This window comes from Beta vulgaris, chromosome 5, assembly GCF_026745355.1.
Source record: "Beta vulgaris subsp. vulgaris cultivar EL10 chromosome 5, EL10.2, whole genome shotgun sequence".
Lineage (NCBI taxonomy): Eukaryota > Viridiplantae > Streptophyta > Magnoliopsida > Caryophyllales > Amaranthaceae > Beta > Beta vulgaris.
Window position 1 is genome coordinate 63,076,632 of NC_079206.1, and position 27,859 is coordinate 63,104,490.

At 37.4% G+C, this 27,859-nt stretch overlaps 3 protein-coding genes across 6 annotated transcripts; 2 read left to right on the plus strand and 1 right to left on the minus strand.

The window, feature by feature from the left end:
- The first annotated feature begins 6,455 nt into the window (after nucleotides 1-6,455).
- On the plus strand, nucleotides 6,456-8,456 carry LOC104894365 (uncharacterized). Its single transcript, XM_010680586.4, has 2 exons — nucleotides 6,456-6,772; nucleotides 8,175-8,456. The coding sequence occupies exons 1-2, from the start codon at nucleotides 6,650-6,652 to the stop codon at nucleotides 8,397-8,399; spliced, it is 348 nt and encodes a 115-aa protein (XP_010678888.1). The 5' UTR covers nucleotides 6,456-6,649; the 3' UTR covers nucleotides 8,400-8,456.
- A 7,747-nt stretch (nucleotides 8,457-16,203) lies between these two features.
- On the plus strand, nucleotides 16,204-17,277 carry LOC130591481 (cytokinesis protein sepA-like). Its single transcript, XM_057394814.1, has one exon. It carries the CDS (start codon nucleotides 16,204-16,206, stop codon nucleotides 17,275-17,277), a length of 1,074 nt encoding a protein of 357 aa, XP_057250797.1.
- Nucleotides 17,278-24,274: 6,997 nt separating this feature from the next.
- On the minus strand, nucleotides 24,275-27,780 carry LOC125491505 (fimbrin-1-like). Of its 4 annotated transcripts, none has more exons than XM_048644041.2 (6): nucleotides 27,518-27,780; nucleotides 27,230-27,400; nucleotides 26,673-26,912; nucleotides 26,399-26,570; nucleotides 26,242-26,313; nucleotides 24,275-24,557 (listed from the first exon to the last, which is right to left on the minus strand). In XM_048644041.2, the coding sequence occupies exons 1-4, from the start codon at nucleotides 27,602-27,604 to the stop codon at nucleotides 26,568-26,570; spliced, it is 501 nt and encodes a 166-aa protein (XP_048499998.1). In that variant the 5' UTR covers nucleotides 27,605-27,780; the 3' UTR covers nucleotides 24,275-24,557; nucleotides 26,242-26,313; nucleotides 26,399-26,567. The 4 variants fall into 4 exon arrangements, with proteins under 4 accessions (XP_048499998.1, XP_057251258.1, XP_048499997.1 ...); XM_057395275.1 differs by lacking the exon at nucleotides 24,275-24,557 and adding an exon at nucleotides 24,582-25,357; XM_048644040.2 differs by lacking the exon at nucleotides 24,275-24,557 and adding an exon at nucleotides 24,582-25,365.
- Between the last annotated feature and the right edge of the window lie 79 nt (nucleotides 27,781-27,859).

Sequence of the window (27,859 nt, forward strand, 5' to 3'; positions counted from 1 at the left end):
GTGTGTCACATCAGATTTTCAAACTACAACGTTCTCAAGCTACAACCTCTCCTATTGAAAAATTACAACCACTTGTAGTTTTTGTGTATTGGAAAGTAAAATGTGAAAGAGAAAAGTGAAAGTGGAGCTACTTGGCTTCTCAAAGCAACAAAGCCAACAATCTTGTTTTCTCTCCAACAACAAAGCTACTAGCTCCAACTATTAGTAAATTGCAAGCTGGGACCTAATAATTATTGTTGGAGGTGCCCTATGTTTCTTTTAAATCTACACACCTTCGTTTTTAGTCCGTTTCTTTTTAATCTACACATAGTTGTTTTTTCTATTTTTGGTAACATATCACATCTACTTTCTCCTCCTTTCTCACTCATGTCATTAACTTTTTAATATTTTAACCCACTCTTTTATTTCTCTCTCGTACTTTTGTACTTCCTCCTTGATTTTCTCCGAAAATGAAGTGAGTAAATTTAAATGAAACGGATGGAGTGCATTTTTTATAGATTATTGTATCCTTTTACTACTACATTTTGCTATTAAGTATTTCTAATCTACTAGTAATTTTGAGGTTGTTTCTTTTGTTCGTGTAAAGCTATTATAAATAATCATGAGATATCACATTTTTTTTCATAGTTGCAATAGTGTAATAGAATAACTTGAAGCAATCAAGCATATTCCAAAACTAAGGAAAATCATATCTTAATATTATGGGATAATCACCAAACTATGATTCATAATTTATTAATTTAGAAGCCACACAAGTTTCTCGAATTTTTTTTTACATTAAACAAATATGATAGTTAATAATTGTAACAAAAATCATGTCACTAGATTTGTTATAAAATCACTAGATTTGTTATAAAAAATACTTTTGTGATATTATTTTAATTTTTTTTATCAATATAACTTGAGAGTATTACTACATGGTTAAAGGTTGTCCTCAAACATCATGAATACCTTATTAAAAGAAATGGAGGGGAATCCTTTGTAAAGGTAAAGGCGGAAGGGGTGTTTGGTTTAGAGTAAGGTGTGTAACATTAGATCGGACTTAAAAAAAATACCAGAGTTTGACCAAACTTAGACCAATGGTTACCAGTCCGGTCCTTGATCTTCAAAATTTCATAATCGTATTTTTTAGTATCTTATAAAAATTGGATTACTTAGTACTAGATGAAATACTCAGTTTTTTCAAAAATTTTGTTTCATTACTTAGTGTTTGTGAATTTAGTGGTGTAATGACTATTACTTTCTCCATTTATAGATATATGCAGAATGTTGATATTCAAACATGTTAATATAATATTTTGACTATAAATATCTTTAGTTATCGATTAACAAACTTATCACAAAATGGTAGTTTGAAAATACATTTTGAGACTAATCCAATAAGATTTTATATGATTATATATATATTCATATATTAGCTTTGAAATGTGACCAAATTTGATATTTGAATAGTGAAAGTTTCAATATTGCATGTATTTAGAAACATAAATAGATATCTTAATGTTGGTTAAATTTGTTACCCTATCTATTAAGTATTCCGACCAATAAGTTACTTTAATATCCTATTAGTCATTTTATGCAATAAATATATATATTAAGGATAGTTGGGGATCACATTTAACAAAAAAAAAAAGAGTTATTTTGCGATGACAGTTTTATAATATAAGTGAACTTTTTTTTGCCAATTAATTATTAGAAAAAATCAGTTAGTTACTGTCACTAATTAAGAAAAGTTAATCGCTTGATAAAAAGAAGAGCTATGTTTCGCAAATAGAGTTTAGAGTTTTACCTTTTTGTTTAGCAGATTTGACTAACCTTTCACATAAATGTGTTTGATAAAACTTAGTTGATTGCTAAAAATTAATTACCCTTTGTTTGTATAAAATGACATTAATGGACATATTAACATGATATATTAGTATTATAGTTATGGGCAAAAAATTCATTCACACGTTCTCTCACATAATCCTCTAAAGAAAAAAGCTTTTTTATTTGAGAGTTTTTATCCAAAAACTTTCTATTGAAACTCTCTTACCAAATACCACCGTAGAGTTTTTTGATAGTCATAAATTCAAAAATTAGTTCAAAACTATATTTTTATCCCAAAACTTTAATTATGAAACAAATTTGAATTATTACAGGCCCGTTCGTTATCGTTTTTTGTTTTCAGTTTTCAGTGTTTTTGAAAACTAAAAACCAAAAACAGGAAACCAGAAAAAGTGGTTTTCACTTTTTAGTTGTCAGTTTTCTGAATCATCATGTTCCCAATAAGTTTGACTAATTTTTTATTCATTATAAGACAAATTTCTGAATCATCATATGACTTTGAAAATCAAAAAACCCAAAAACAGAAAACCACCGTAATACCAAACAGGCCCTAAATTAATCAAATGGGTTAATACAAATTAACTAACTAAAAGTGAACATCTAATATAAAAACAATGTCGAAGTTGCAAACTGGTTGACACTTGACAGTTTGACATACAACGTCAGATACTCAACTCTGAAGAGTGAAGACTCAAAATAGTCTGAAAAGTCCCAAACTCCAACTACCATTAACCATGTCAATACGAGACAATAGACAAATCTATAAGGATACGCGGAAATATTAATCAAAGGTGTCTAGGTGGGGAAGGATGATTAAATGTTTATGGCCTGTGGGCTCCACCTCCCACACTGCGTGTCTCTTGCATCTTACCATTCCACCACCTTCTCTGTTTCCTTTTTATTACTTTTCTATTAGCAAACCATTAGGGGTAGGATTTTGCAAATTCATATCAGATTCGTTATTAGGAATTGAGATTGGCTCAAGTGTTGAACTTTTTCATCTTTTTTAATAAATGTTCGCGTTCAATTTCTATTCTAAATTTTTGCTTGGAATTTTAATTAGAGGTTGGTCATTGGTGGTGTATGTCGTATGGTTGTAATGGATTTCTAAGCTGCCGTCGTGGGTTGACTTTGTTTTCCTGTGCTGACCTATACGTGCCTAATACCTGATTTGATTTTACATTTCTTACCCCTCTATTTGGCATGATTCTTTCCTCCTCTTTTTATATTTAATCCTTTTTCTTTTTTATGGGACATGAAATCGTAAAAAATTAGTATAATTCACTCTCAATGTTTACCAGCGAAGATAGATTTTTAGTAGAAATTTGTAGTTTTATTATATCCAGATGAACTATCATATTTTTCAAAATGCTATGCTTGATTTGAAGAATTTTGTTAGAACAAGAGAGAAATGAATTTTTTGTTAGAACAAGAGAGCTATAAAGAACAGAAAAGGGAAAAAAGTCAACAGTGAAAAATAAATCAACCCACCGAAATACGATCATTGATAGGTTATTGCCACAAAAAATTATAAGGTAATCTTATGCTTTTTTTTATTAGGTAATTTCTTGCAAATTACTTTATTTAAAATCAAATTTGAACCTAGATTTTATTTATCATATTTATATTTAATTATTTTCCTCGAATGGGTTTAGATTGAATTGGATTTGAACTATTATATTATTTGAGATGACAAAAGTAGAATTTTAGAAAACAATTATACTATAGTTTACTTGATTTATAATAATACAAATACAAATATCCTATTGTAATATAATTTTAAATCTATCACTTGATGAGGTGATAGTAGTTATTGGATTCAGGTTGAATTTATCAAATTTTGCATAATCAAATTTTCATTTTCCCGAATTCGAAAAGGATTTTTTTTGTTGGTTTGAGTCAAATCCAAATTTAATATAGATAAAATTGTAATCTACAACCTCAAGAAATTCCTAATTCCTCTCGAGAGGAACAATAAACTTTTATATTATATGGTCGGCTTTAAGAAAATAAAAGCTAAAAATAAATCAATTGAATATCTTTAATGAGATAGTAAATGAAAAATATTATTAAAAAAATTACTAACGATGTATATAATAATTGACCAATATTGTGCAATAAATTACAAATTTGCATATGAAAAGTGAATGATTGTTCTCTGACATGAACAAGACTAGGAGGAACTAAGCAATCAACTGATCAAGACTCGTATAATCCACATTTTTTGTGGCAAACTGGCAACGATACCCATTACACACCCTCTTATGCTCTTATACATAGAAATTGATGGGTGCATGTTGCCTATTTAGCTAGCATAATGGATTAATGGTCGAGTATTTGCTTCGAGTTTGTCATTTGTATGTTAAATGATGAAAAGCAACCTAATCCAAATAAATAAATCCTATCTTTTTTGTGGATATAATTGTGTGTTTATACTTCAAGTTTGATCTTAGAAAGGGGAACAAGGAGAAATTCTTCCTAGAATGAATTTAGTGAGATTTGAACCCTCGACTCGTATCTATAAATCGTAAAGTTAGCCAATCACTCTATCCTTCTTATCTTTTCTAACAATAGTACAAAACACAAAATACTCATGTCAATTAACAATATGGTACAATTGAAAGACACATTAATGTTCATGAATACTACTTAAATATTTATAAAAAATAGCATATATCCAAAAAATAATTACATTAGTACACGTACAATAGAAAATGGATTATTTTTCATAATAGACCTTTTAAATATACTACTTTTAGTGAGAAACGAGTTTTTATAACTTTTATGGTAACTTAAAATTTTATTTTATTTTTTTTGCGGGAAACAACCTTACTCTATCTTCCGGCGTTGACTTGACCTACTTTAACCCCCCCCATGTGCTCTAAACGTGCATTACGTTTTTACACTCTTTTGAGAAGAAAATGGAGGGGAAATGTTGGAAAAAGGAAAAACCCGACGCACATGCGACATCGATAAAGCCAAAAATATGTGGGTCAAAGCCTGAAAATAGGATAAGGTAGTATCTTGAAAAAAAAAATTAAAAATTTAAATTACCAGAAAAATTATAAAAAATTATTTCTGGTAAAAATTCATATATAAAAGATATGTTTTGACAAATTATCTTACACAAGTGAACACATGTGTTACAAGTCCATTAGTTGCATACATGTATCATAATAGGCTAACAATTTTTTTCCTATTACGAGGAGTTTTCCACCGCCTTCGGCAAGTGGACTAATTTCTTGCGGAAGTTTGTATGGGTATCTCAAAGGGTAGCATCCCTTCAAGTTGAGATTTTTTCCAAACCCAAGACTCGAACCCGAGATTTTGGTTAAGGAGCGAAAGATCCTTAACCACTCACGCCAACCCGCTAATAATATAATGTGCTGTTTGGAATTTTGGAAAGGAAGAATGTAGTCCCATGATAAGCCAGATATGAGATGTAGCCTCATAAGGGCCTGTTCTCCCCAGCTTATTTTCAGTTCAGTTCAGTTCAGCTCTAATAAGTTCAGTTCAGTTCAGCTCCAATAAGTTCAGTTCAGTTCAGTTCAGTTCAGCTCCAATAAGTTCAGTTCAGATCAGTTCAGTTCAGTTCAGTTCAGTTCAGCTCTATTCTTTTATAACCATTTTGTTAAATATTATTATTATTATGTTGGTATAATTTATTTTACTAATTACTATTATTATTATATATTATTATTTAAATATATATCATTACTATTAAGTATTATTATTATTATTGTTGTTTCTATATATTTTTTTTATTGTAGCTTTACTAATTATTATTACTATTATTATTAGGAGGAACATGGTTTAGGTCAAAGCACAAATAAACCCACTTTTTTTAGCCCATAAACCAATCAAATCGCGTCAAGACGGTTTATTGTATATTTTCGCGGTCCAACCCAATCATTATTTTTATTACTAAATATTTTTAAGTTATTAAATTAATTATTAAAATAGTAATATTAATTTACTTCTTAGATATTATTGTTATTATATATCATCGTCAAGTATTAATATATTAATACAAATAATATAAAATAATTATTATTAATTATCATTACTATCATTAATTATTATTATTATTAATTTATGATTATTAATATTATTTATTTATAACTATCATTTAAAATATTCAAAATACTACTATTATTATTATTCATTATTATTACTTATCATTATAATTATTATTTAATATTCATATTATTATTGTTTAAAATATTATTTATATATTTATTACATTCAATTTATTTCAATGTAATATAATTCAATTCAATTCAGTTCAGTTCAGTTCAGTTCAGTTCAGCTCTGATAAGTTCAGTTCAGTTCAGTTCAGCTCCGATAAGTTCAGTTCAGTTCAGCTTTGATAAGTTCAGTTCAGTTCAGCTGTTTTATGCCGAAGAGAACAGGCCCTAAGTCACAGGTGTAGTTAGCTATAATTATTTTATCATTCAAACCATGCATTCATTTAAGTATCATTTTTGATATTACTATACTAATATCCTATTACCTATAAAAAAGATCATGTTAAGGCACTACCACAAAAGCAAATCTCCATATTAGGAACAAAAGCATTGAGATTATAGAAATCGAGGGAAGCAAATGAGCAAATCTGCTTTTTTTTTTTTTATTATTTACTACTATAAAAATATAATAAAATTTAAAAATCTTTCCTACTTTTGAGATTTCCTTCCCTCTAAATTATTTAGAAACCTACTTTTTTTTATAAATATAATTAAGCTAATCCTTTTCACTGCCTTCATATACATATCTTCCTCCTCTGTTTTATGCTCTATTATTATTAGTAGTAGAGAGAGATATGACAGAAGTTAGAGGGGAAGAAAGTGTAAGCCTTGACCTTCTGAAGCAAAAGTTGAGAGAGTTTGCTGAAGAAAGAGGATGGGAACCTCATCATACTCCCAGGAACTTGCTTTTGGCCTTGGTATTTTCTTTTTTTGCCTTTTGTTTTCTTCAATTTTTCTTATGTGCAATCTCATGTTTTTTTTTTTTTTTTTTTGTGGAAAGGTTTATAATAGTCTTATATGTCAAAGTTTATTGGTAAAACCCCAAATTTATGTGTTTGGATCCTCTAAAGTTGTAAAATAACTCTACAAGGTACAATTCGAGCAATATTAACCATTGAATAAAAAATCTGGTTTATATATTTTCTTTTCAAAATTTCTCGTATTTTTTCTCAACAAAATTTACCCCCTAATTTTTCCCTTCCATCAATATTATCATGTCATTTTAAAATATATATATGGTTTAGATACAACTCTATCCCATAGAGTTTCACTAAAACTTTAAAGGATCCGGACTCTAGATTTATATATACAAATAAGAATTATTGTTTGGTTATGAGTTATGACTTGTAAAAAAAGAAGGATTAATAGATGTGACAATGCCCTTGATTTTGTAATTTTTTTGGCCGCAATATACTCCCCTTTTCTTTGTTTTTTTGTTCTTCCTTTCTTATGTTTATACACTATATACTTCATAAATAAATAAGGTCCTTCAGAAGTCATAACTAGAGTATAAATCAAGGACCTAGCCTTTAGGTTTAATAGTATGATTTTTTATGTCTTATATGGGAGAGCAAGGTTCAAATCTTGGTGGAAGATAATTTTCAATATTGTGAAGCGTGTTTGGGACTTGTTGTGTCTCTAAATGAGTGATCCTGTGAAAACAATCTAGAGAAAATTATTCTCACCACGGGATTCCTGCAAAGGGAACCTCTAAAAAAAATTAACAAGAGTATAAGATGTTCTTTAAGTCAATGATTTCTATTGCTTCAAATGAAACGACTTTGAGTAAAAAAAAATGGTCAAAGTTGACATGACCAATGAATTTCCGGGTTGTTTGGGTTTGCAAAATTTTGGGTCTAGGGTCACAAATTTTTTGTTCATGACCCGATCTTTTTGCAACGACTTTTGGTCAGATTTAAATTCAGGTAATTTTTTAGGGGATTAGTTGGAGTCAAACTTCACTTGCCAACTCCTACCGTCCTACGTAGAAGCTTGAAGCTATATATGAATTTCTTTTTTTCATACTTAATTTCATTTACTGATGAAGGGGTTTTTCTTAGAGATTATTCCAAATTATCAAAGAGCTAAATATGTGAATAATAACATATTACAAATACAAAGTCATTTTGTGTAATTTTAGGTAAGATTATAAGTATTGCGGATTTCTTAACAAATAAGGAACATTTTGGATAATACTTTTTTCCTTTAAACCTCGCAAAGTTGACATTGTAATATACACTATTCACATATCTCAACGATAATATGTTAGTTTATCACTTTACAAAGTAATACTCGTACACGAATAATTGGTGTCAACAGGTTGGAGAAATGGGAGAACTATCAGAGATATTCCAATGGAAAGGGGAGGTGGAAAGAGGTCTGCCAAACTGGAAAGAAGAGGAGAAAGTTCACCTAGGAGAGGAGCTATCTGATGTTCTTCTTTATTTGATCCAACTTTCTGACAGCTGTGGCATTGATCTCACCCAAGTTGCTCTTCGCAAGCTTCAACTTAATGCTGTCAAGTATCCTATTAACAAAAATTAACTCACTAATTCCTATTTTTACAGAACCTTACTTATATAATAATCTTGGTTATTATTATTGTTACATTGTTTTGGTAGTAAATCTACTTGTGTTGCAACCAAAATAAGTTGGATGTACTCCTTTGTATTTTTTTTTCGGGGCCAGCTATGTTTGCACCTGGCCCGAATAAGGAAATCGTGTAGAAGATAGAGAGAAAGAGAGTAAAAGTAAGTAAGAAGAGTAAAGACGATATAGAGAAAGAAAATAAAAGTAAAAGAGATGTGTTAGACCAACATCTCAGACTCTCATTGTATATATAAGAAAAGAAAAAATCAAATGTTTCAATTAGAAATTCCCCTAATAGCACTAGGGTTGTTTTGTTCACCTTATTTTCAGTCCTTATTATGAAAGGTAAGTTTAGATAGGGATAAATAAGGTTTAATATGTTCTAAATTAAGTTCGTTTAATTCAGCAAAAAAAGGGTTGACGATCTTACTGTGAAGATTAGCAAAAGCTTGATTATATTAATGACTCCCGTAGGATATTTATACTATGGTACAACACTAAGTATAAGAAGATAAAAGATAAGTACAGGTAGTTACAAAAAGATATACTAATAACAAAGATAAGTATATGCAAGTATCTAGGAGATAATATCTCAACAACAAGATTAATAATACAGATTGACTACGTAAAGATAGCCATGCATAACTAACTAGAGATAAGATCTTTATCATGCCCCCGCAAGTTGGACGGCCTTGAGGTAAGACCAATCTTGGACAGTAGCATGTCTAAACGTCGGCGAGCGAGTGGTTTTGTGAGCGCATCAGCTAATTGATCATCATTGACAACACGAGTGACGCGAAGTGACCCAGCTTGAACTTTCTCGCGGATGAAGTAAAAATCAATGCCAAGGTGTTTCATGCGAGAGTGAAAAACTGGGTTTGCAGCTAGATTGGTAGCACCAATATTGTCACAGTAAATGGTTGGCGTGGAAGTAGAGGACAGATTGAGTTCCTGAAGAACATGACCAAGCCACGCAAGCTCAGCTGCCGTTTGAGCAACCGATCGATATTCAGCCTCGGTGGAAGAGCGTGCAACAGAACGCTGTTTCTTTGAGCTCCAAGATATGGGGTTGCGACCAAGAAACACTATGTAGGCACCAGTACTGATAAAATCATCTCTATCACCCGCCCAGTCAGAGTCAGAGAAGGCGTGCAGAGTGTGCGGAGACTTGTGATAGAAGTTGAGGCCATGAGAGATAGTACCTTTGAGATAGCGGAGGAGCCGTTTCGTGGCTTGCCAGTGAATGGTGGTGGGCCGGTGCATAAACTGAGATAGCTTGTTAACAGCAAAAGCGACATCCGGTCGGGTGAGGCCGAGATATTGAAGACTCCCAACCACAGTACGATATTCAGTAGGGTTAGAGAGAGGGTCACCATTAGTGAGAGTGAGGGAGACATTTGGGTCGAGTGGAGTGGTGGTGGGTTTAGCCTCGCTCATGTTGGTGCGGGTGAGGAGATCACAAATGTATTTGCGCTGGCTTAGGAAGAGGCCGGTGTTTGTGGGTTGGACCTCCACTCTAAGAAAATAGGAGAGGGGACCAAGATCTTTGAGGGAGAATCGGTGGCCGAGAGAGGTGATGAATGTGGAGACAGTAGTGGGGCAGGCACCGGTGACGATGATATCGTCAACATAGACAAGGACAAAGAGAGGGGTGGAGGTTTTGGTGAAAAAGAGAGAGGTATCGGAGAGGGAGTTATGAAAGCCAGCACCGGTTAAGTAGTTTCGAAGTTCAGTATACCAGGCTCGGGGAGCTTGTTTTAGGCCGTAGATAGCCTTTTTGAGCCTGCAGACATGAGACGGTGTAGTTGAGTCAACAAAGCCGGGAGGCTGAGACATGAAAACATCTTCCTGCAAAGTGCCCTGCAAAAACGCATCATTAATATCGAGTTGGCGCAAAGACCAACGGTTAGTAGTAGCAATACTTAAAAGGAGGCGCACTGTAGCAGGTTTGATAACAGGGGAAAATGTTTCAGTGTAGTCAAGCCCGGGGCGTTGGTGAAAGCCTTTGGCAACAAGGCGGGCTTTGTATTTGTCAAGGGAGCCATCAGGTTTATATTTGGTGCGAAAGACCCATTTACAGCCGACAATATTTTGAGATGGGGAGGAGGGAACGAGTTCCCATGTGTTGTTTTGGATGAGGGCGTGATATTGAGTGGTCATGGCTTGGTGCCAGGTAGGGTCACTGAGGGCCTGTTTGATGGTCGAAGGTTCGAGGTGAGTGAGTTGGGCAGATAGATTGAGTTTATGGATAGGTTTGTAGATGTTGTTGGAGGCGCGGGTAGAGTATGGGTGAGGAGGAGGAGATGGGAGGGGGGGAGAGGCTGCGGGGTTAGAGTGTGGGGGGGGGACGGTTAGCGGAAGCAGAAGGTGGGGAGGCTGGGGGAGTAGGGGTGGGCGAGGGAGGTGGGTTTGGAGCGGGCAAGGGCGGAGAAGGAACAAGAGGGCACGAAAAAGCACACCACGCATCGACAGTGGAGTCGCGCGAGTGATCAGGTGGAGGAGAGAGATGAGCGAAGGGAAAAGTGTGTTCGACGAAACGAACATGGCGAGAGGAATACACACGGTTGGTGGTGGGGTTTAAGCACAAGTAGGCATGCTGGGTAGGGGAATAGCCAACGAAAACGCGGGCGGAGGATTTGGGTTGGAGTTTGTGTTTAGAGTAGGGACGAAGCCACGGATAACAAAGAGCACCAAAGCTTCGTAAATTGTGGTATTTGGGTGTAGAGCCAAAGAGTGTGGAGTAGGGGGATGCATAGTTGAGGGTGGGGGTGGGCATGCGATTGATGAGGTAGATAACGGTAGCAAAGGCATACGGCCAGTAGGTAAGGGGCATGGAAGCATGAGTGAGTAAGGCAAGGCTTGTTTCAGTGATGTGACGGTGTCGTCTTTCAGCATACCCATTGTGTTCAGGAGTATGGGGAGGGGAGGTAAGATGGGAAATGCCATGAGAAGCAAGGTATGGGTCAAGTTTGTCAAATTCACCGCCATTATCGGAGTAAAGAGTAAGAATAGGGCGGCTAAATTGTTTTTCCACAAGTGTTTTGTAGGTGATGAAGGTAGAATAGGTGTCAGATTTCTTTTTGAGAGGAAAGAGCCAGGTGAATTTAGTAAAGTGATCCACAAATATGACATAATATTTGAAACCATCAATGGAGTATACGGGGGAGGACCAAACATCACTGAAAATAATTTGTAAAGGAACAGTAGTAGTGAGAGTTGAAGTAGAAAATGGAAGTTTATGACTTTTATTGATGTAGCAAGAGTTACATGGAAGATCTAGGGGTTTGGGGAGTGCTAGAGTAGACATCATTTTATTCAAAATTAAAATAGAAGGGTATCCAAGACGATGATGCCAGTCGACGGAGTTAATGGACGTTGGTGATGCGTGAGGTAGGGTGGTGCTAGGCCAGTAGTAGACGCCATCCTTAGTAGGGCCGGTGAGGAGAGATGCCCCCGTCACATTATCCTTAACACAAAAAGAGTTGGGTAAGAATTCCACAATAACATTGTTATCTAGACAAAGTTGAGAAATAGAGATAATATTTTCGGTTTTTTCACCAGGTACCCCTGTACTTTAACAAAATTCATGGGGTACCCCTAACTTTAAACTAATGCACAAGGTACCCTTCATTATTTAAGTTAAATGCACCAAATACCCTTAATGACTAACGGTGTCAAGTTTCCGTTAGTCATTAGGGTTAATTAACTCCTCTAATCCTAATTAAACCCTAATAAGCCCTAATTAGCTAACTAAACCCTAACTCCATAACTTGAAACCCTAACCCCCAACCACCACCCAATCACCACCACCTCCCTTCCTCTCCCCTAACCCACCACCCCTCCAACAACCCCAGCACCCCCACCCAGCCCCCCTCCCCCTCGCCGGCAACCCCTCGTCGGCAACCCCTCTCCGTCGCCGGCAACCACCTCCGATCCCTCTCGCGCCGCCTGCCGACAAACCCCTACAGCAAGCCTCATTCCCCCTTGATTCCCCAACCCACCGCCATCCGCCCAGCACCCCAACCCCACGCCCATCCCCAGCCCACCCAGCTACCCCCCTCCCCTAGCAGCAACCACCACCATTCTTGATTTCAAAACCTGTTTACAAAAATCAATTTCAAAAACAATTTCGAAATCATTTTCGAAAATCAATTTCGAAAACATTTTCGAAAATCAATTTTGAAAACATTTTCGAAATCAAGAACCATTTTCAAAAGGTTTTTGAAAATGGTTTTCGAAAACCTTTTGCGAAAATTTGCAAAAACCTTTTGAAATCATTTTCGAAATTAGTTTTGAAATCAGTTTTTGAAATCAAGAAAAGCAATAAGAAGAAGGAGAGAGAAATTAAGAACAACATTGCGGGGGTGGGGAAATCGACGGGAATGGGGAGGGGATAGGGCTACGAGGGATGGGGAGGGTGGCTGTCGTGGGGTGTGGAGGGGAGGGGTGATGCGGGGGCTGGGGGAAGGGCGGCTGCTGCGAAGGGTGGGTAAAGGAGGGGAGGGTTTGTAGGTGGTGGTGAGTGGGTGGGGGAGGCTGGGGAAGGTAGAAGGGGATGTAGTGGTGGGTGGTAGTTAGGGTTAGGTTTAGGTTCGGGGGTGGGTGTGGAGGTGTTAGGGTTAGAAGGCTTAATTAGAGTTAGAGGCTAATTAGGATTAATGACTAACGGAAACTTAACGTCGTTAGTCATTAAGGGCATTTGGTGCATTTTATTGAAAACAATAAGGGTACCTTGTATTGTTTAAAGTTAGGGGTACCCCATGAATTTTGTTAAAGTACAGGGGTACCTGGTGAAAAAACCGTAATATTTTTGTGCATGGAAGGAACACATAAAACATTTTTTAGATGAAGAGTATGAGAAGGGGTGGAGAGAGTAGTCAAACCAGTGTGCGAAATAGGGAGACTTGAACCATCACCAATGACTATTTCATCAGTACCATCATAGGGAGAGTGGAGAGAGAGGTTAGCTAAATCAGATGTGACATGATGAGAGGCTCCGCTATCAAGGAGCCAAGAGGAGGGGGGGTTAGGAGATGGCATGGTGGCCGTATGGGCTTGGGGTGCAGAGTCGGGGTTGCGAGGAGTACGGGGTGGTGGGCGAATAGATGGGTGAAGTGATTTAAAGGTAGGGCAGTAGGTGAGGGTGTGACCTTGGACGTTGCACCACTGGCAGCGACCCTTAAAAGGGTTGCGGGGGTTTTGATTTGGCGTGAGGGAAGCAGGAGATGGGTAGGGTGAGGAGGTGCTGGATTGGCGAGAAGAGGTAGGGCGAGTATGAGTGGGATTGGCCACGGCAGGAAATGGGGGAGGCGAGGCAGATTGTTTGTCAAGTGTGAGCTCTCGGCGAATGAGTTTTTCATGAAGAGCATCAAAGGAAATAGGGGCATCGCGGTTTTGAATAGCATCAACAAGAGATTTGTAGTCATCCGGAAGGCCATCGAGAATGTGGTCGGTGATGTCTTCCGGATCAAGAGGGGCACCAAGGAGAGCGAGTTCATCGACAATGCGACGAATTTTGTGCATGTAGTCCTCGATGGAGGTGGAACCTTTTGTGAGATGTTTGAACTGCGACTTGAGTTGTTGAATGTGGCCACGGGAGGGTTTAGCATATGTTTGGGCAAGAATATCCCAAGCTTCCTTGGAGGTGTGAGCGCGGGATATGAGAGGGCCAAGAGAGGGAGAGAGAGTGCCAACGAGGGCACCAAAGAGGAGTTTATCTTGGCGAATCCATGTAACATGAGCGGGGTTAAGGGTAGAGGAACCATCCTCAGTAGTGATTTTAGGAGGAGGAGGGGTGGAGGAGCCATCAATAAATTGATGAAGGTCATAGCCAATAAGGAGAGCTTCAAGTTGAGCCTTCCAAATGATGTAGTTGGAGGAGGTAAGCTTTTGGACGGAGTGGGCATTCATGATGGTGAGGGGTTTAGAGGGTTCGATGGAGTTAGAGAGAGAGTGAGTTTCGGTGGCCATCGAAAAAAAAATTGCCGGCGTGAGGATCAGTGTGGCTGTGATACCATGTGAAGATTAGCAAAAGCTTGATTATATTAATGACTCCCGTAGGATATTTATACTATGGTACAACACTAAGTATAAGAAGATAAAAGATAAGTACAGGTAGTTACAAAAAGATATACTAATAACAAAGATAAGTATATGCAAGTATCTAGGAGATAATATCTCAACAACAAGATTAATAATACAGATTGACTACGTAAAGATAGCCATGCATAACTAACTAGAGATAAGATCTTTATCACTTACAACATAAGTTCATATAAGAACTAATAAGATCTAATAAGTTCAGATAAACAAGAATTAGTTAAATAGAATTGTTTCAATTTTAAAAAAATAAACAGAGTGAGTAAAAACCTGCATTGGTACCACAAACTGCACAAGAAAGATTTTTTATATGACGAGGGAGGTTAGTTGCACGTTTCGACGAATAAACTCATTTTTGAAAAAGCATGAAATGATTTCTACTAGTCAGGTTCCTGGTGTCAGAATGCTTAATAAAATACCTTTTCGGAAAGGACAAAGTGAGTAAAAACTTGCATTGGTACCACAAACCACACAAGAAAGATTTTTTATATGACGTAGTGAGGTTAGTTGCACGTTTCGACGAATAAACTCATTGTCGAAAAAGCCTGAAATGATTTCTACTAGTCAAGTTCCTGGTGTCAGAATGCTTAATAAAATACCTTTTTGGAAAGGAAAACGGGCCATATCATATAATTTATTAGATGTAAAATACTTTTTTACACAAAACGATATCCCAATCAGCTCAACTTCACAACATGACTTTAAGGGCTCGTTCGGCATCATTGTGGTCTTCAGGTTTTTGGTTTTTTGTATTTAAAAGTCATATATGTCTTATAATGGAGCAAAAATTAGTTAGACTTATCAGAAAAATGATGATTTTGAAAACTAACAATTAAAAAGTGAAAACCACATTTTTTTGTGTTTCTTGTTTTTTTTGTTCTCAAAAAAGTCTTAAAATAAAAAACGATAACGAACGGGCCTTAAGCTCTTATATTCATTACTACATCACACATATTTTTAACGTTGTACTCACTCCGACTTTTATTCGTTTACTTTACCCATATATTTTTTTGGTGTTAGAGAGGCCACTAGGATAAGGGATGAGAGAATTGATCTCAAGACCTCCTGAAATCGGGAGAGAAGTTCTAACCAACTGAGCTATCTCTTACTTATTTACCCATTTCTTTAGGCATAAAGTTTTAGGAGAAATAAGTATGTATGTCATATATATGAGGAAACAGAAAGTATTAATTTATTGGCATATTGTATTAAAATTAATGTTGTAGCCAAGAAAAGTAGAGTGAGAAGGTAAATATAATGATCATTCAAAAACAGAAAAAAAAAAAAGATAGGTAAACTAACAACTGATAAGAGATAAAAAAGAAAGTGCAAACTAATAAAGGAAATATTTGTTTGTAAAGGAGATTGATGAAGACAACTTTGAATTTTTGATAGAGTGATGGCTTTCATAGTAGGTATTGATAGAATATGTCAATATTCCCATATTTTGTGTAACTAATATTGTTGTAATCTTCCTGTAATCTTGCCTTTTGGTTAGTTAGTTTCCTATTTTCTAGCTTTGAGTATTGTATAAAGTTAGGGCTGTACAATCTCTTTATTCAAGGAATGAATCCTCTATTATGGTATCTAGAGCCTAGGTTTTCTTTTTCTCTCAACCTAGCCGTCCCTACCTCTCGTCCCCTACCTTCGTTCGGCCACCATGACCAACGAAGCAGAAGCTTCTAAACCTGCCTACCATTCTGCCCTCTCCCTCAATATCAAACAACATCTTCCCCTTATTCTAAGCATGGACAACAACTACTACTCCTCCTGGGCCGAGCTCTTTAAAATCACCGCCCGTGCCAATCAAGTGCTTCATCACATCATACCTCCTGCCGACAAACCCGCCATTAAAGACACTGAACTATGGGGACGTCTTGATGCCGTCGTCCTTCAATGGATATATGGGACTATCCACGAGGATCTCCTCCTCACTATACTCGAACCAGACTCCACGGCCCAACAAGCGTGGGAACGTCTGCGTGACATATTCCAGGATAACAAACATTCGCGTGCTGTGTACCTAGAAAATCAATTCTCCAACACCCACCTTGAAAATTTCAAAGATATTTCAGCCTACTGTCAACGGTTGAAGATGCTCTCGGACCAGCTCGCCGGCGTCGGGTCTCCGGTGTCCGACCAACGCCTGGTACTGCAACTTGTCGCTGGCCTCACCGATGCATATGACAACGTTGCATCGCTTATCCAACAACGGGATCCTCTGCCGCCCTTCTACACCGCCCGCTCCATGCTCACACTCGAAGAATCCCGTAAGTCACAGCAGCTTGGTTCCTCCTCTAATGCTCTTCTAGCCTCCACCGACTCCCTCCTTGGCGAGTCCCATGATGATTCAGCGGCAAAATCGTCTCCTCCACCGCGGCACAGCCAACCGCCGCCTTCCCGCGGTCGTGGCCGTGGTGGCCGTAGCGGCCGGCACACTGGCGCACGGGGTCGAGGTCGCGGCCGCGCCCAGCCACAGCACTCGGGTTTCTCTCACCCGCCTCGGTATGGGCCTCCTCCTCCATATTATTACGGACCCCACTATCCTTCTTACGGCACTGCTTACGGGACCCCTCCACCCTACGGGTACCCCCCGCCCTGGAGTCCCGGCCCCTGCCCGTATCCCACAGCCTCTCCCAGGGCCAGCCCGCGGCCACCTGCCACGCCTGGTCTCCTTGGGCCGCGACCTGTTCAAGCGTATGCCGCCTCTGTGGAGCCCAGCCCCGCCTTATGAGCTCACTGATATTGATTCTGCCATGCACACTATGACTCTTGCTCCGCCTGATGATAATTGGTACATGGACACCGGTGCCACATCTCATATGACGGGTGATTCAGGTACTCTCTCGTCCTATTTTAATTCTGGCATTAGTAAAAATATTCTTGTTGGTAATGGTAATACTATTCCTGTTCATGGTCATGGTCACACAATTATTCCCAGTACATCTTCCCCCCTTAACCTCAAACATGTGCTTCATGCCCCTCAAATTATCAAAAATCTCATTTCTGTGCGAAAATTTACCACTGACAATAATGTTTCTGTGGAATTTGATCCGTTTGGTTTTCATGTGAAGGACCTTCTGACGGGGACTATTATTCTGAGATGTGATAGCACAGGCGATTTATATCCTATCTCTTCTCCTGTCCCCCCTGCACAAGCTTTTGCTGCTATCTCCACCACCACTTGGCACAACCGTCTCGGCCATCCTGGGGCCCCCATTCTTAATTCTTTAAAATCCAATAATGTTATATCTTGTACTTCTGATAGTGGTGTTTGTTTTTGTCATGGTTGTCAACTTGGAAAACATATTAAGCTGCCCTTTTCCCCTTCTAATAATGCAACTATTGCTCCTTTTGATATTGTGCATAGTGATCTTTGGACCTCTCCTACCTTGAGTTCCTTGGGTCATCGCTATTATGTTTTATTTTTGGATGATTATACCAATTTCTTATGGACCTTCCCTCTCAAAAACAAATCTCAAGTTCTATCTACATTTATCACTTTTCGCGATTTCATTCAAACTCAATTTGAACGGAAAATTAAAAGTTTTCAATGTGATAATGGTCGTGAATTTGATAACTTACCCTTTCATAAACAATGTGCTCAACACGGCATGTATTTCCGTTTCTCTTGCCCATACACTTCCTCTCAAAATGGTAAAGCGGAACGCAAAATCCGCTCTATCAACAACATCACCCGCACTCTCCTTCTTCATGCCTCGGTCCCTTCTTCTTACTGGCCTCACGCCCTTCAAATGGCTACCTACCTCCACAACATTCTCCCTTGTAAGGGTCTCTCCCTTCAATCCCCATGCAAGCTCTTTACCACCGCCTCCCTTCCTACTCTCACCTACGCACCTTTGGGTGCCTCTGCTACCCTCACCTTCCCTCCACCACTATAAACAAACTCCAAGCCCGCTCCACCCCATGTGTCTTCCTTGGTTATCCCTCTAACCACCGTGGCTACAAATGTCTTGACCTTAGTTCACATAAAATCTATATCTCCCGCCATGTCACCTTCAATGAACAAGTCTATCCTTTTGCCACTCTTCATTCCCCTAAACCCCACACCTACTCATTCTTGGACTCCTTCACAAACCATCCGCTCGCACCCCTTCCGCTCGCCCAATCTACCTCTCCACCTCCTCTTACTCCTCACGCCCAGCCCACATCCCCTATCCCTCAGCCCACATCCCCTATCCCTCGCCCCCCACCTCACGGCCCAGATAATCCCGCCCCGTCTCCCCCACCCAACCCACCTCCCTCTTCCCCTACGGCCCAAACCCTCTCTCCTACTCCCTCATCTCCCTCCTCTACCATATCCCCCTCTCTCGTCCAACCTCCCTCCCCTCCCACCTCCTCCCATATGTCGCCCAGCGTGCCCCGCGCGCCCCCATCCCCCCTCTCTCCGCCTCGCCAGTCCACACCCTCCCCTCCTCCACCTCCTCCACCCCCTCCTCCTCCCGTATCTCATGCCCGCACACGTGCTAGCAATGGCATTTTCAAAATAAAACGGCCTCTCAACCTCTCGGCCACTACTACATCCCCTCCTCTCTCTCCTCTCCCTAAATCTCCCCTTCTTGCTCTCCATGACCCTAATTGGAAAGTTGCCATGACTGATGAGTTTAATGCTTTAATTAAAAATGAGACATGGGAGCTTGTTCCCCGCCCCCCTGATGTTAATATTGTTCGCTGCATGTGGCTTTTTAAACATAAGTTTCGATCTGATGGTTCTCTTGAGCGGCACAAAGCTCGTCTTGTTGCTAATGGCAGGTCTCAGCAAGTTGGCATTGATTGCGAGGAGACTTTCAGCCCCGTGGTCAAACCAGCTACTATCCGCACTGTTCTTTCACTGGCTCTCAGTAAGTCATGGTCTATTCGCCAGCTTGATGTTAAAAATGCTTTCCTTCATGGCCACCTTCAGGAAACAGTTTACATGCACCAACCGCCTGGTTTTCGGGATCGCACTAATCCTGACTATGTCTGTCGTCTCCGAAAATCTCTCTACGGCCTCAAACAAGCTCCTCGAGCTTGGTATCAGCGGTTTGCCACCTATCTGTCATCTTTTGGGTTTCAGCATAGCCAGTCTGATCACTCCCTTTTTATCTATCATCATGGCTCTGACATTGCTTATTTATTGTTATATGTGGATGATATCATCTTGACTGCTTCCTCAGACACTCTGCGTACCACTATTATGTCTCATCTCAGTGCTGAGTTTGCTATGACTGATCTGGGTCCTTTGAGCTATTTTCTTGCTTGCATTGCTGTTACTAAACATGCAGGTGGCTTATTTCTCTCACAACGAAAGTACGCCGAGGAAATCCTGGCCCGTGCTAACATGTCCTCCTGCAAGCCCTCTGCTACTCCCGTTGATACTAAGGCCAAACTCAGCGCCTCCTCTGGCCCTTCTGTTGCTGATCCTACACTATATCGCAGTTTGGCCGGTGCTCTCCAGTACCTCACTTTCACCAGACCTGATCTTGCCTATGCTGTCAACCAGATTTGTCTCTTCATGCATGACCCACGGGAATCACATTTTCATGCCCTTAAACGCATTCTCCGATACGTTCAGGGCACTCTACTCTTGGGTCTTCATCTTTACTCCAGTCCCTCCTCTAGACTGGTCTCCTACACGATGCTGATTGGGGTGGGTGCCCCGACACCCGTCGCTCTACTTCGGGTTACTGTGTCTTTCTTGGTGATAATCTCATCTCCTGGTCCTCCAAGCGCCAGGCTACACTATCTCGCTCCAGTGCCGAATCTGAATACCGTGGTGTAGCAAATGTTGTTGCCGAAACCTGCTGGCTTCGCAACCTTCTCTTGGAATTACATTGTCCCGTGCGCCGTGCTACTCTAGTATATTGTGACAATGTCAGTGCCGTCTATCTGTCTGGTAACCCCGTTCAACATCAGCGCACAAAACATATCGAGATGGACATTCACTTTGTACGGGAAAAGGTTACCCAAGGCCTTGTTCGGGTCCTTCATGTTCCCTCCCGGTTTCAGTACGCTGATATTTTTACAAAAGGCCTTCCGCGCCCACTTTTTGAAGAATTCCGGTCCAGTCTCAGCGTCCTCCCTAATCCCGCTTCAACTGCGGGGGTGTGATAGAATATGTCAATATTCCCATATTTTGTGTAACTAATATTGTTGTAATCTTCCTGTAATCTTGCCTTTTGGTTAGTTAGTTTCCTATTTTCTAGCTTTGAGTATTGTATAAAGTTAGGGCTGTACAATCTCTTTATTCAAGGAATGAATCCTCTATTAGGTATCTTAATAACATTACAATTGACTTGCCATGTCTTAACTCGTCTCTTAGTACGTGCATGTTGACATAACATTCATAGCTTGGCACACGGGAAAATTGTAATGTAGTGCTAAATCAGTGTATGGTGGCTATAAAACCTTCTAGACTCTAGTGGTACGAAAAATTGTTCTTGTCATGCCGTAATGGGGGGTAATAGCATCTTCAATGGGAACTAGATTGGGGATAGGAATTGCTAGGTGTCAATGTATGCTTACACAAAGGGTGGGATACTTCATTTTTTTTTTGTCTTTGTCGACACACAATGCTTGCTAGTACTAGCAATTAGCATACTCTTGGGCCAGGAGCAATAACATTGGTAATGGTGACTACTCCCCGCGTTTTTTTAGATAGTTACACTTTTTAGTCGACGTAAACTTTTGAGTATTTTAAAAATTATAAGAAGTTAATATTTTCAAAACTAAAGATCGAGATGAATCAAATAAAATCTTATATGAATATATATATATATATATATATTTTTTTGTATAAAACGTAAATGATGGTTAAAGTAATGAATGTAAATAGTGTAAATAAAAAGTATAACTATATTTATGAAACTAAGGGAGTAGCATCTTCAGTGGTACGTCCAACGTGCTATCATGTGGATTATAATTATCCTATGACCAATCTATACAATTACACATGTTTTGTTTTGAAAAACATACTTGACCTAACTCTTTAAGTCTCTATTCAGCCTTTATTAGTAAGCCAAACTATTTAGAAGTAGGAGGGGAGGCATCAGGCATATATACACACCCAAAATATTCAGCAAACTTTCAAAAATTCACGAAATAGGTAGTATTCATTTTTCCATTGCTTTTAAAAATGATTTGGGAAAGCACATATAAGCAAACTATGCAAGATTGCAAGTCTCCCATCAAAAACAAAAATGCAAGTCAAAAATGAAAATGACGTTTAACTTAGCTGATTCCTCAAAATTCTCATGGGCTATAGGCCCATAAGTCTCCTGTGTACTGGATGACTTTGTAGTCCAGCTCTGCATTAAAGTCCTATCTCCTAACTTTCGCCTAATACAATAATTGTAATTTCTATCATTAAACACCTAATATATTTTCAAGTATGTGAAAGTTCATGAGTTTATTATTGTTTTTCATATAAATTTCATACTTATTCTTCCCTCTCCCACACAATCTATTTCAAAACTCGAACTCATGACCTCTCATTTGATATGATAATGCATTAATCAACTACACTACAATATTCATGTTGGTTTTTATGAGGGAAAAAAATCATTTAAAGACAAGATAATATTTCTACTTTAGAAGCCTTCAAATACATGTTGATACATAATTCGGGCCATATCACTCGGGACAAAAACTAGTTCTTCCCCCCAAAACATACTATTTTCTTTGTTGCACCGTTCTTTCTTTTTTTATAGACTAGTGGTTTGGTCGCGCGCTACGCGCGCGCATGGCTAGTAATAAACAAATTGACGTCAATGCGGGTCAAATGGCCTATAGTTTCTTGTATTATAAGAATTGTCGTTTTTATTACGAGAAGCACATTATTTTTCCTTGTGGTAACCTCATTTTTTATCTAATACCCCCCCCCAACATTTTTCTTTTCATATGGTCATATTCCCCATGTTATTCTATATTTTGCAGTGATCGTCTTTAGACATCAAGGTGGAAAATTATTATATTTTGAAAAAACTTTATCTCTCTCTATATAATACTGAAGCTTAACAAAATAACATTTTTAAATGGAATACCAAACAAGCCAAACGTAAGTAACATATTGTACAAAGATGCTTTGACAATACTGAATCTGATATTTGAACATTCCATTTTAATTGTAAGAATCCAACGAGGCCATATGATTACACTAAGATGAAAATAAAAAAAAGTATATATAAGATTAATTCCCATCTTGTATACCCTTTTGATATGAGAAATACTCGTTCTACTTGGTCCCTCCATCCTCTCGCTCTCTCCTTCCCTCCCCTATATCCTTTTCCACTCATAAGTAAATATTATGATTTAAGTGAGTCCATATAATTGGACTAAAATGAAAGAGAAAGTATTGAGTAAGACTAATTCCCTCCTATATTACCTCTTCACATTAGAAAATCTCCTCCTACTTGGTCCCTCCGTCCCCTGCATGTGTCCTTTCGTTCTCATTTACATCAGTGCTTTTTTTATTTGTTGCATTATTTTGCGCGGTTTTCAAAACGTTATATAACTCTTAATATCTTTTAATTTAGTTAAGTAAAAATTATTTTAAAAAGTTTGATATTATGAATCTACACATCGAGACAAATTTAACAAGACCACGCATGACTATTTTTTCACTTTTTAAAAAATCAAAATAATCAGTCAAAATTAGTGGTTGATTTCCCAAAACAATAATGTAGCATATAAAAAAACAGAGGGAGTAAATTTTTCTCTCCACTTCACTTTGTTTTGCAATTTTTAGAAAGACCTTTATTTTATATTTGTTTCCATCATAGATTAGGGTTAAGTTTATTCGCTTTTCATTAAGGAATCAAATTTAAAAAGACTCTTATGTTCAATTTTGGATTGTAGTCATTAAAAAGGGGATAACATCAAGTTATATTCCCGCCATCTTCTTCTTTATGAAAGAATGTGTCATTTATTTGGATCTATTTTACTCATTAATCTGTCATAGAAGTATGTAATGAGGATGTTCATGCAAGTACTCTTTTAGTTGAGTTGCTTTTCTAATTTTAGTAACTATTGTATTTTTATTAAAAAAATATATATTTTAGCTATCTAGATACAAAGTCAAACAACTCCACTTCAAAATTTACTATTTCTTTATCTCATGCTATTCTCAATTTTTTTTCCCTCTTATTCAACCTCTTAGACCTTTTTATCTACATTACTCCTCTCTTCCTTCTATCTTCCTCTCTTCCTTCTATCTTCCTCTTTCTCATAAAAAGCTAGGGGTAGTAGGTTGGTGTTGACGTTGGCCAAATATTTTATTTCTATTTATTTTTGGATATATAAAAAACTATATACGCCATTATAAACCGAGTTATATGAGTACCTTTGCCTCCAACATACAGTGAATATAATAACATTCTAACATGTCCTAATGATATAGATATTTTCAATAGCCACTTAACTCTATACTAACATCACTAATGAAACAGCTCCATGTAAAGATTCATGGGTGCTTGTTCAAACAGTTTAGTCATGAATTATTTAAGTAGCAAAGAGCAACTCACATAAGACCCAAACTAAGAACAAAGAGACAATTGAATCTAAAAACAATGTATCTAGCTTTTAAAAAAAAGCTGAATTCACCTGAGATACACCAGTTCATTGTAAAAATTTAAGCTGAACTTGCTTTCTAAATAATTGCCCGTTGTAAAAAATTTAAGTTGAACTTGCTTTCTAAATAAGAATTTATCTTAGATACACCAGTTCATTGTAAAAATACACTCAACATGTATATTCAAAGAAGAATAGGCCATTTGACGCTTACATTACCAAAAACAATACTAAAAGAATAGAACCACAGCTAATATTTTCTCATAGATCTACATAGGAAAAAAAAGAGATGTGTAGAACTCTGCAATCATTGTATTGTTCCTCTCCTTTCTCCGCCCTCCTTCAAACGAATACTTCAATGGTGATGAGAGGGTCCTTTACAGTGACAATCTCAACATCATCCCTCTAGACGATCACTCTAGCGACCATGACTATTTCTCTCAAATCCTGTGTAAATTCAACAATTTAGATTATTTGAGATCAAAGCATCAATACAGACAAATATGTTAAGAGTTCAAATTAGAGACTTTTAAAAAGAAGAAATAACATTTTCCAAGCCTTCTAAGCTTATGATGCAGGTATAGGGGGAATATTGAGCAATCCGGTGTATTCTTTTCTGCCCTTGTCAATAAGCAAACAAACGAATGCAAAGATGAAAGCAAACGCCTCTGTAAAGTGCTGAACATCAGACCTAAAGAAAGATTGTTCATTACCACCTATCTCTTTAGTGAAATGTTAATATTTGAGTGAATAATTGGAGTAATTCAGCATAAGGTTTGAATGACAATAGGTTGTTCATTGATCTCATTTGTAATTTGTTGATTTCATGAGTGGATAATTGGAATAAATCAACATAAGTCTTCACTTACTCCAAATAGAATAAAGGTATCCTATTCTAATCATACATTTATACCAATCAAAATATATGACGAGGCCTCCATATAACACAAAATTTTCCCACTGAAACCTTCTTAGAAGAATTCAGCATGTAAAGCTATAAGCTATTAACAAAAAAAAAAGTGCTTTAAAACAACGGGGCTTTCAGCATAAGCACAAAGACTCACCCATTTAGGGAGAAGTTGAGTTAAGAGTTAGCACTCTCAACTCTCGAGTGCATTGTTTGTAGCCTTTTCTTCCTTCCTTGAAGCTTTCTTTCTCTTTCGGTCTAACTGAGGTTCTTTTGAATTCAGGTCATTGCAGAAAGTTCTCAAGGAAAAGAAAGGTTCTCATTCAATGGGCTGATATATCTAAAATCCTTCGAAGAGGTTGTAATATTTTATAAGCTTGGTTATTATGGTTATACAAATTCTATATATCACAAAAATATATCACAAAGTTGTAAAACGGGTTCATGTTGTCATTAGAAAAAGAGGTACATGTTATGGGCATCAAGCAGTTGCTTCAAGAGAAGATTAAAAACAATATTGCAAAGACCTGATGCTGCTTAGACCTAGTTAGAATTTTTCTACATTTGTGCAAGATCTAAAGACTTGATGCTGCTTAGACCTAATTAGATCAAAAACATTTTTCTTGTCAATTTATTAGGTTTCATGTTTAAAAAAACTTATGATGTTGAAACAATTATAATAAGCTAACCTTGCCTATTAGAGAAACGAAAGGGGACTACTCAACTTGCTCCTAGAAAAAATATCCAGAGAAAAATAAAACGAAATTTAGAAGAACGAACAGAAATTACACTGCAAATCGCTTGTGAACATAGCCAAACAACAGTCAAAATGAAAAATTGTCATAAATAGAAAAGGCAAGGAAGACAAGAATGGGAAAGAGGAAAGGGAAGATAGATATACAAAGAAGAGGAGACAAAGACAGATCTTGCAACTCAGATTAGCCTACAGATCGAGGGATGAGATTCACCAATTCCTTATGAATAAAAAATTTCAAGGTTTCTCCCCCAAAGCACCATTAAAATGAATAGTGGAGAACTTTCCACTTTTAAAAGGTTTGAACGCAAAGATGCTTGACATAAGAAACTTCTTGTGTACTGCATGCAAAGAGCTTAGGGAAAACTTTCAAAAATGAATTCAATTAATGAAAATAAGCACCACAAAAAATGCTAGCTAAGCAACAAATTAAATATAAGAAAGAGAAATTGAAAAAGAAGAGCTCCTACCTTCAATCCTAGGTATGATGGAAAAACATGTACCTTGATAATTTGAGATATTAAGCCAAGCACCAAATGTGGCTGCAAAGGGAAGGAAAATCTTCATCATTAGAGATACGGTTTCGTTAGTTTAAAAATAATTCCTACGTGGTTAAGTTCTACTTACCCTGCCTTCAACCAAGTCATGGGGTCCAATGTTAACCACAGTGCATGCAATGGCTTTCGCAGAGTTAAGACACAGAGTATGATTCTCATTTCTCTCCCATGGATTAAGTACCCTTTTGGTGTTTATTGCTCTTTCATCTATTGTGCCAGGAACAGCAACATTTATAAGCTTACTGCATTAACCATACAAGATACGTCATCATCTCATACAAACACGAGACATCTGCAACGAAAAGAAAAACGATCTTTTGAATTAACCTCATTGAAGGAATTACCAGAGAAGAACTCCATCTCTTTGCAAGATTGAAAAGATAATCATTATTAGGATCAATAGGAAGAAACTGCATCAGGAAAGGGTCATCTCCAAGATAAGTATTAATGTGATGAACATAACATCCCTTCTCGGATTGACTAATTGTATGAAGAAGGGTAGTCGTTGAGGCCTTGAGAAAGGCTGACGAATCCTTTGAACCACCGAGCTGAGCTGACGCTCTAGCTTGAAAGCTTAGATGAACCTGCCAATGCCAATAAATTAACCTACATGTTACTCATGTTTATATATTCTACTACATTTCAACCTCCAACTTCATAAATAATCAAAATGTAACCTCTCCACAACTGTAACTCTCAGGATTTCTGATGATTAAACATTATCATTTCCAGCTACAAAATTCTTAATGCATTAACTCATAATCATACAACAACACCAACAACGGCGATGCCAACGCCTTAATCTCTATCAGTTAAATTCGGCCACACGAGTCAAGATTAATACACAATCATACAATGTGGATAAATTAAGAAATCGAAAATCACAAATTACGCGGTTTACCTTCAAAAAGTCCTCAAACTCGATCTCTTGATCCATATCAGAAGCAGACTCAGTCAAAATCCCCTTAATATCATCCTCTTTAAATGACTGACTAAAAGCTTTCAACTTTGCCATCATTGAAGGCAAATCTCCAATGGTGACTTTACCACTATGACTCTTCACCGAAGTATACTAACAAACACAATAATCAAACAAAGAACACCCAAATCAAGAACATAACAAAATATCATAAAAATCCCAGCAATTTCAAAAAAATCCTAAAAAAAAATAGGGTTTAAAGGAATTTACTTTGGATTTCAGGCTTCGAAGTTCAACCCGAGTAAACTGACTATGAAGTAAAGGGTCAGAAACAACAACACCAGCATAACCAGACATTTTTGCCTTCCCCAATCAGTCAAATTGATGGGGAAACAGATTGAAATCTCACCAGAACAACAATTATTTCCTACATATAAATATCAAGGGATTAATTATTGGAAAAAAAATTGAGAAATGGGAAAATTATTACAATAAATTAATCTTACAGAAATAGTATTTCAGTAAAATGGTCACCAAAAAAGAAAATTGCACTGTTTCATTAATTCAATACTACATCACAAAAACCCAAAAAGAAAAGAACCCATTTTTAAC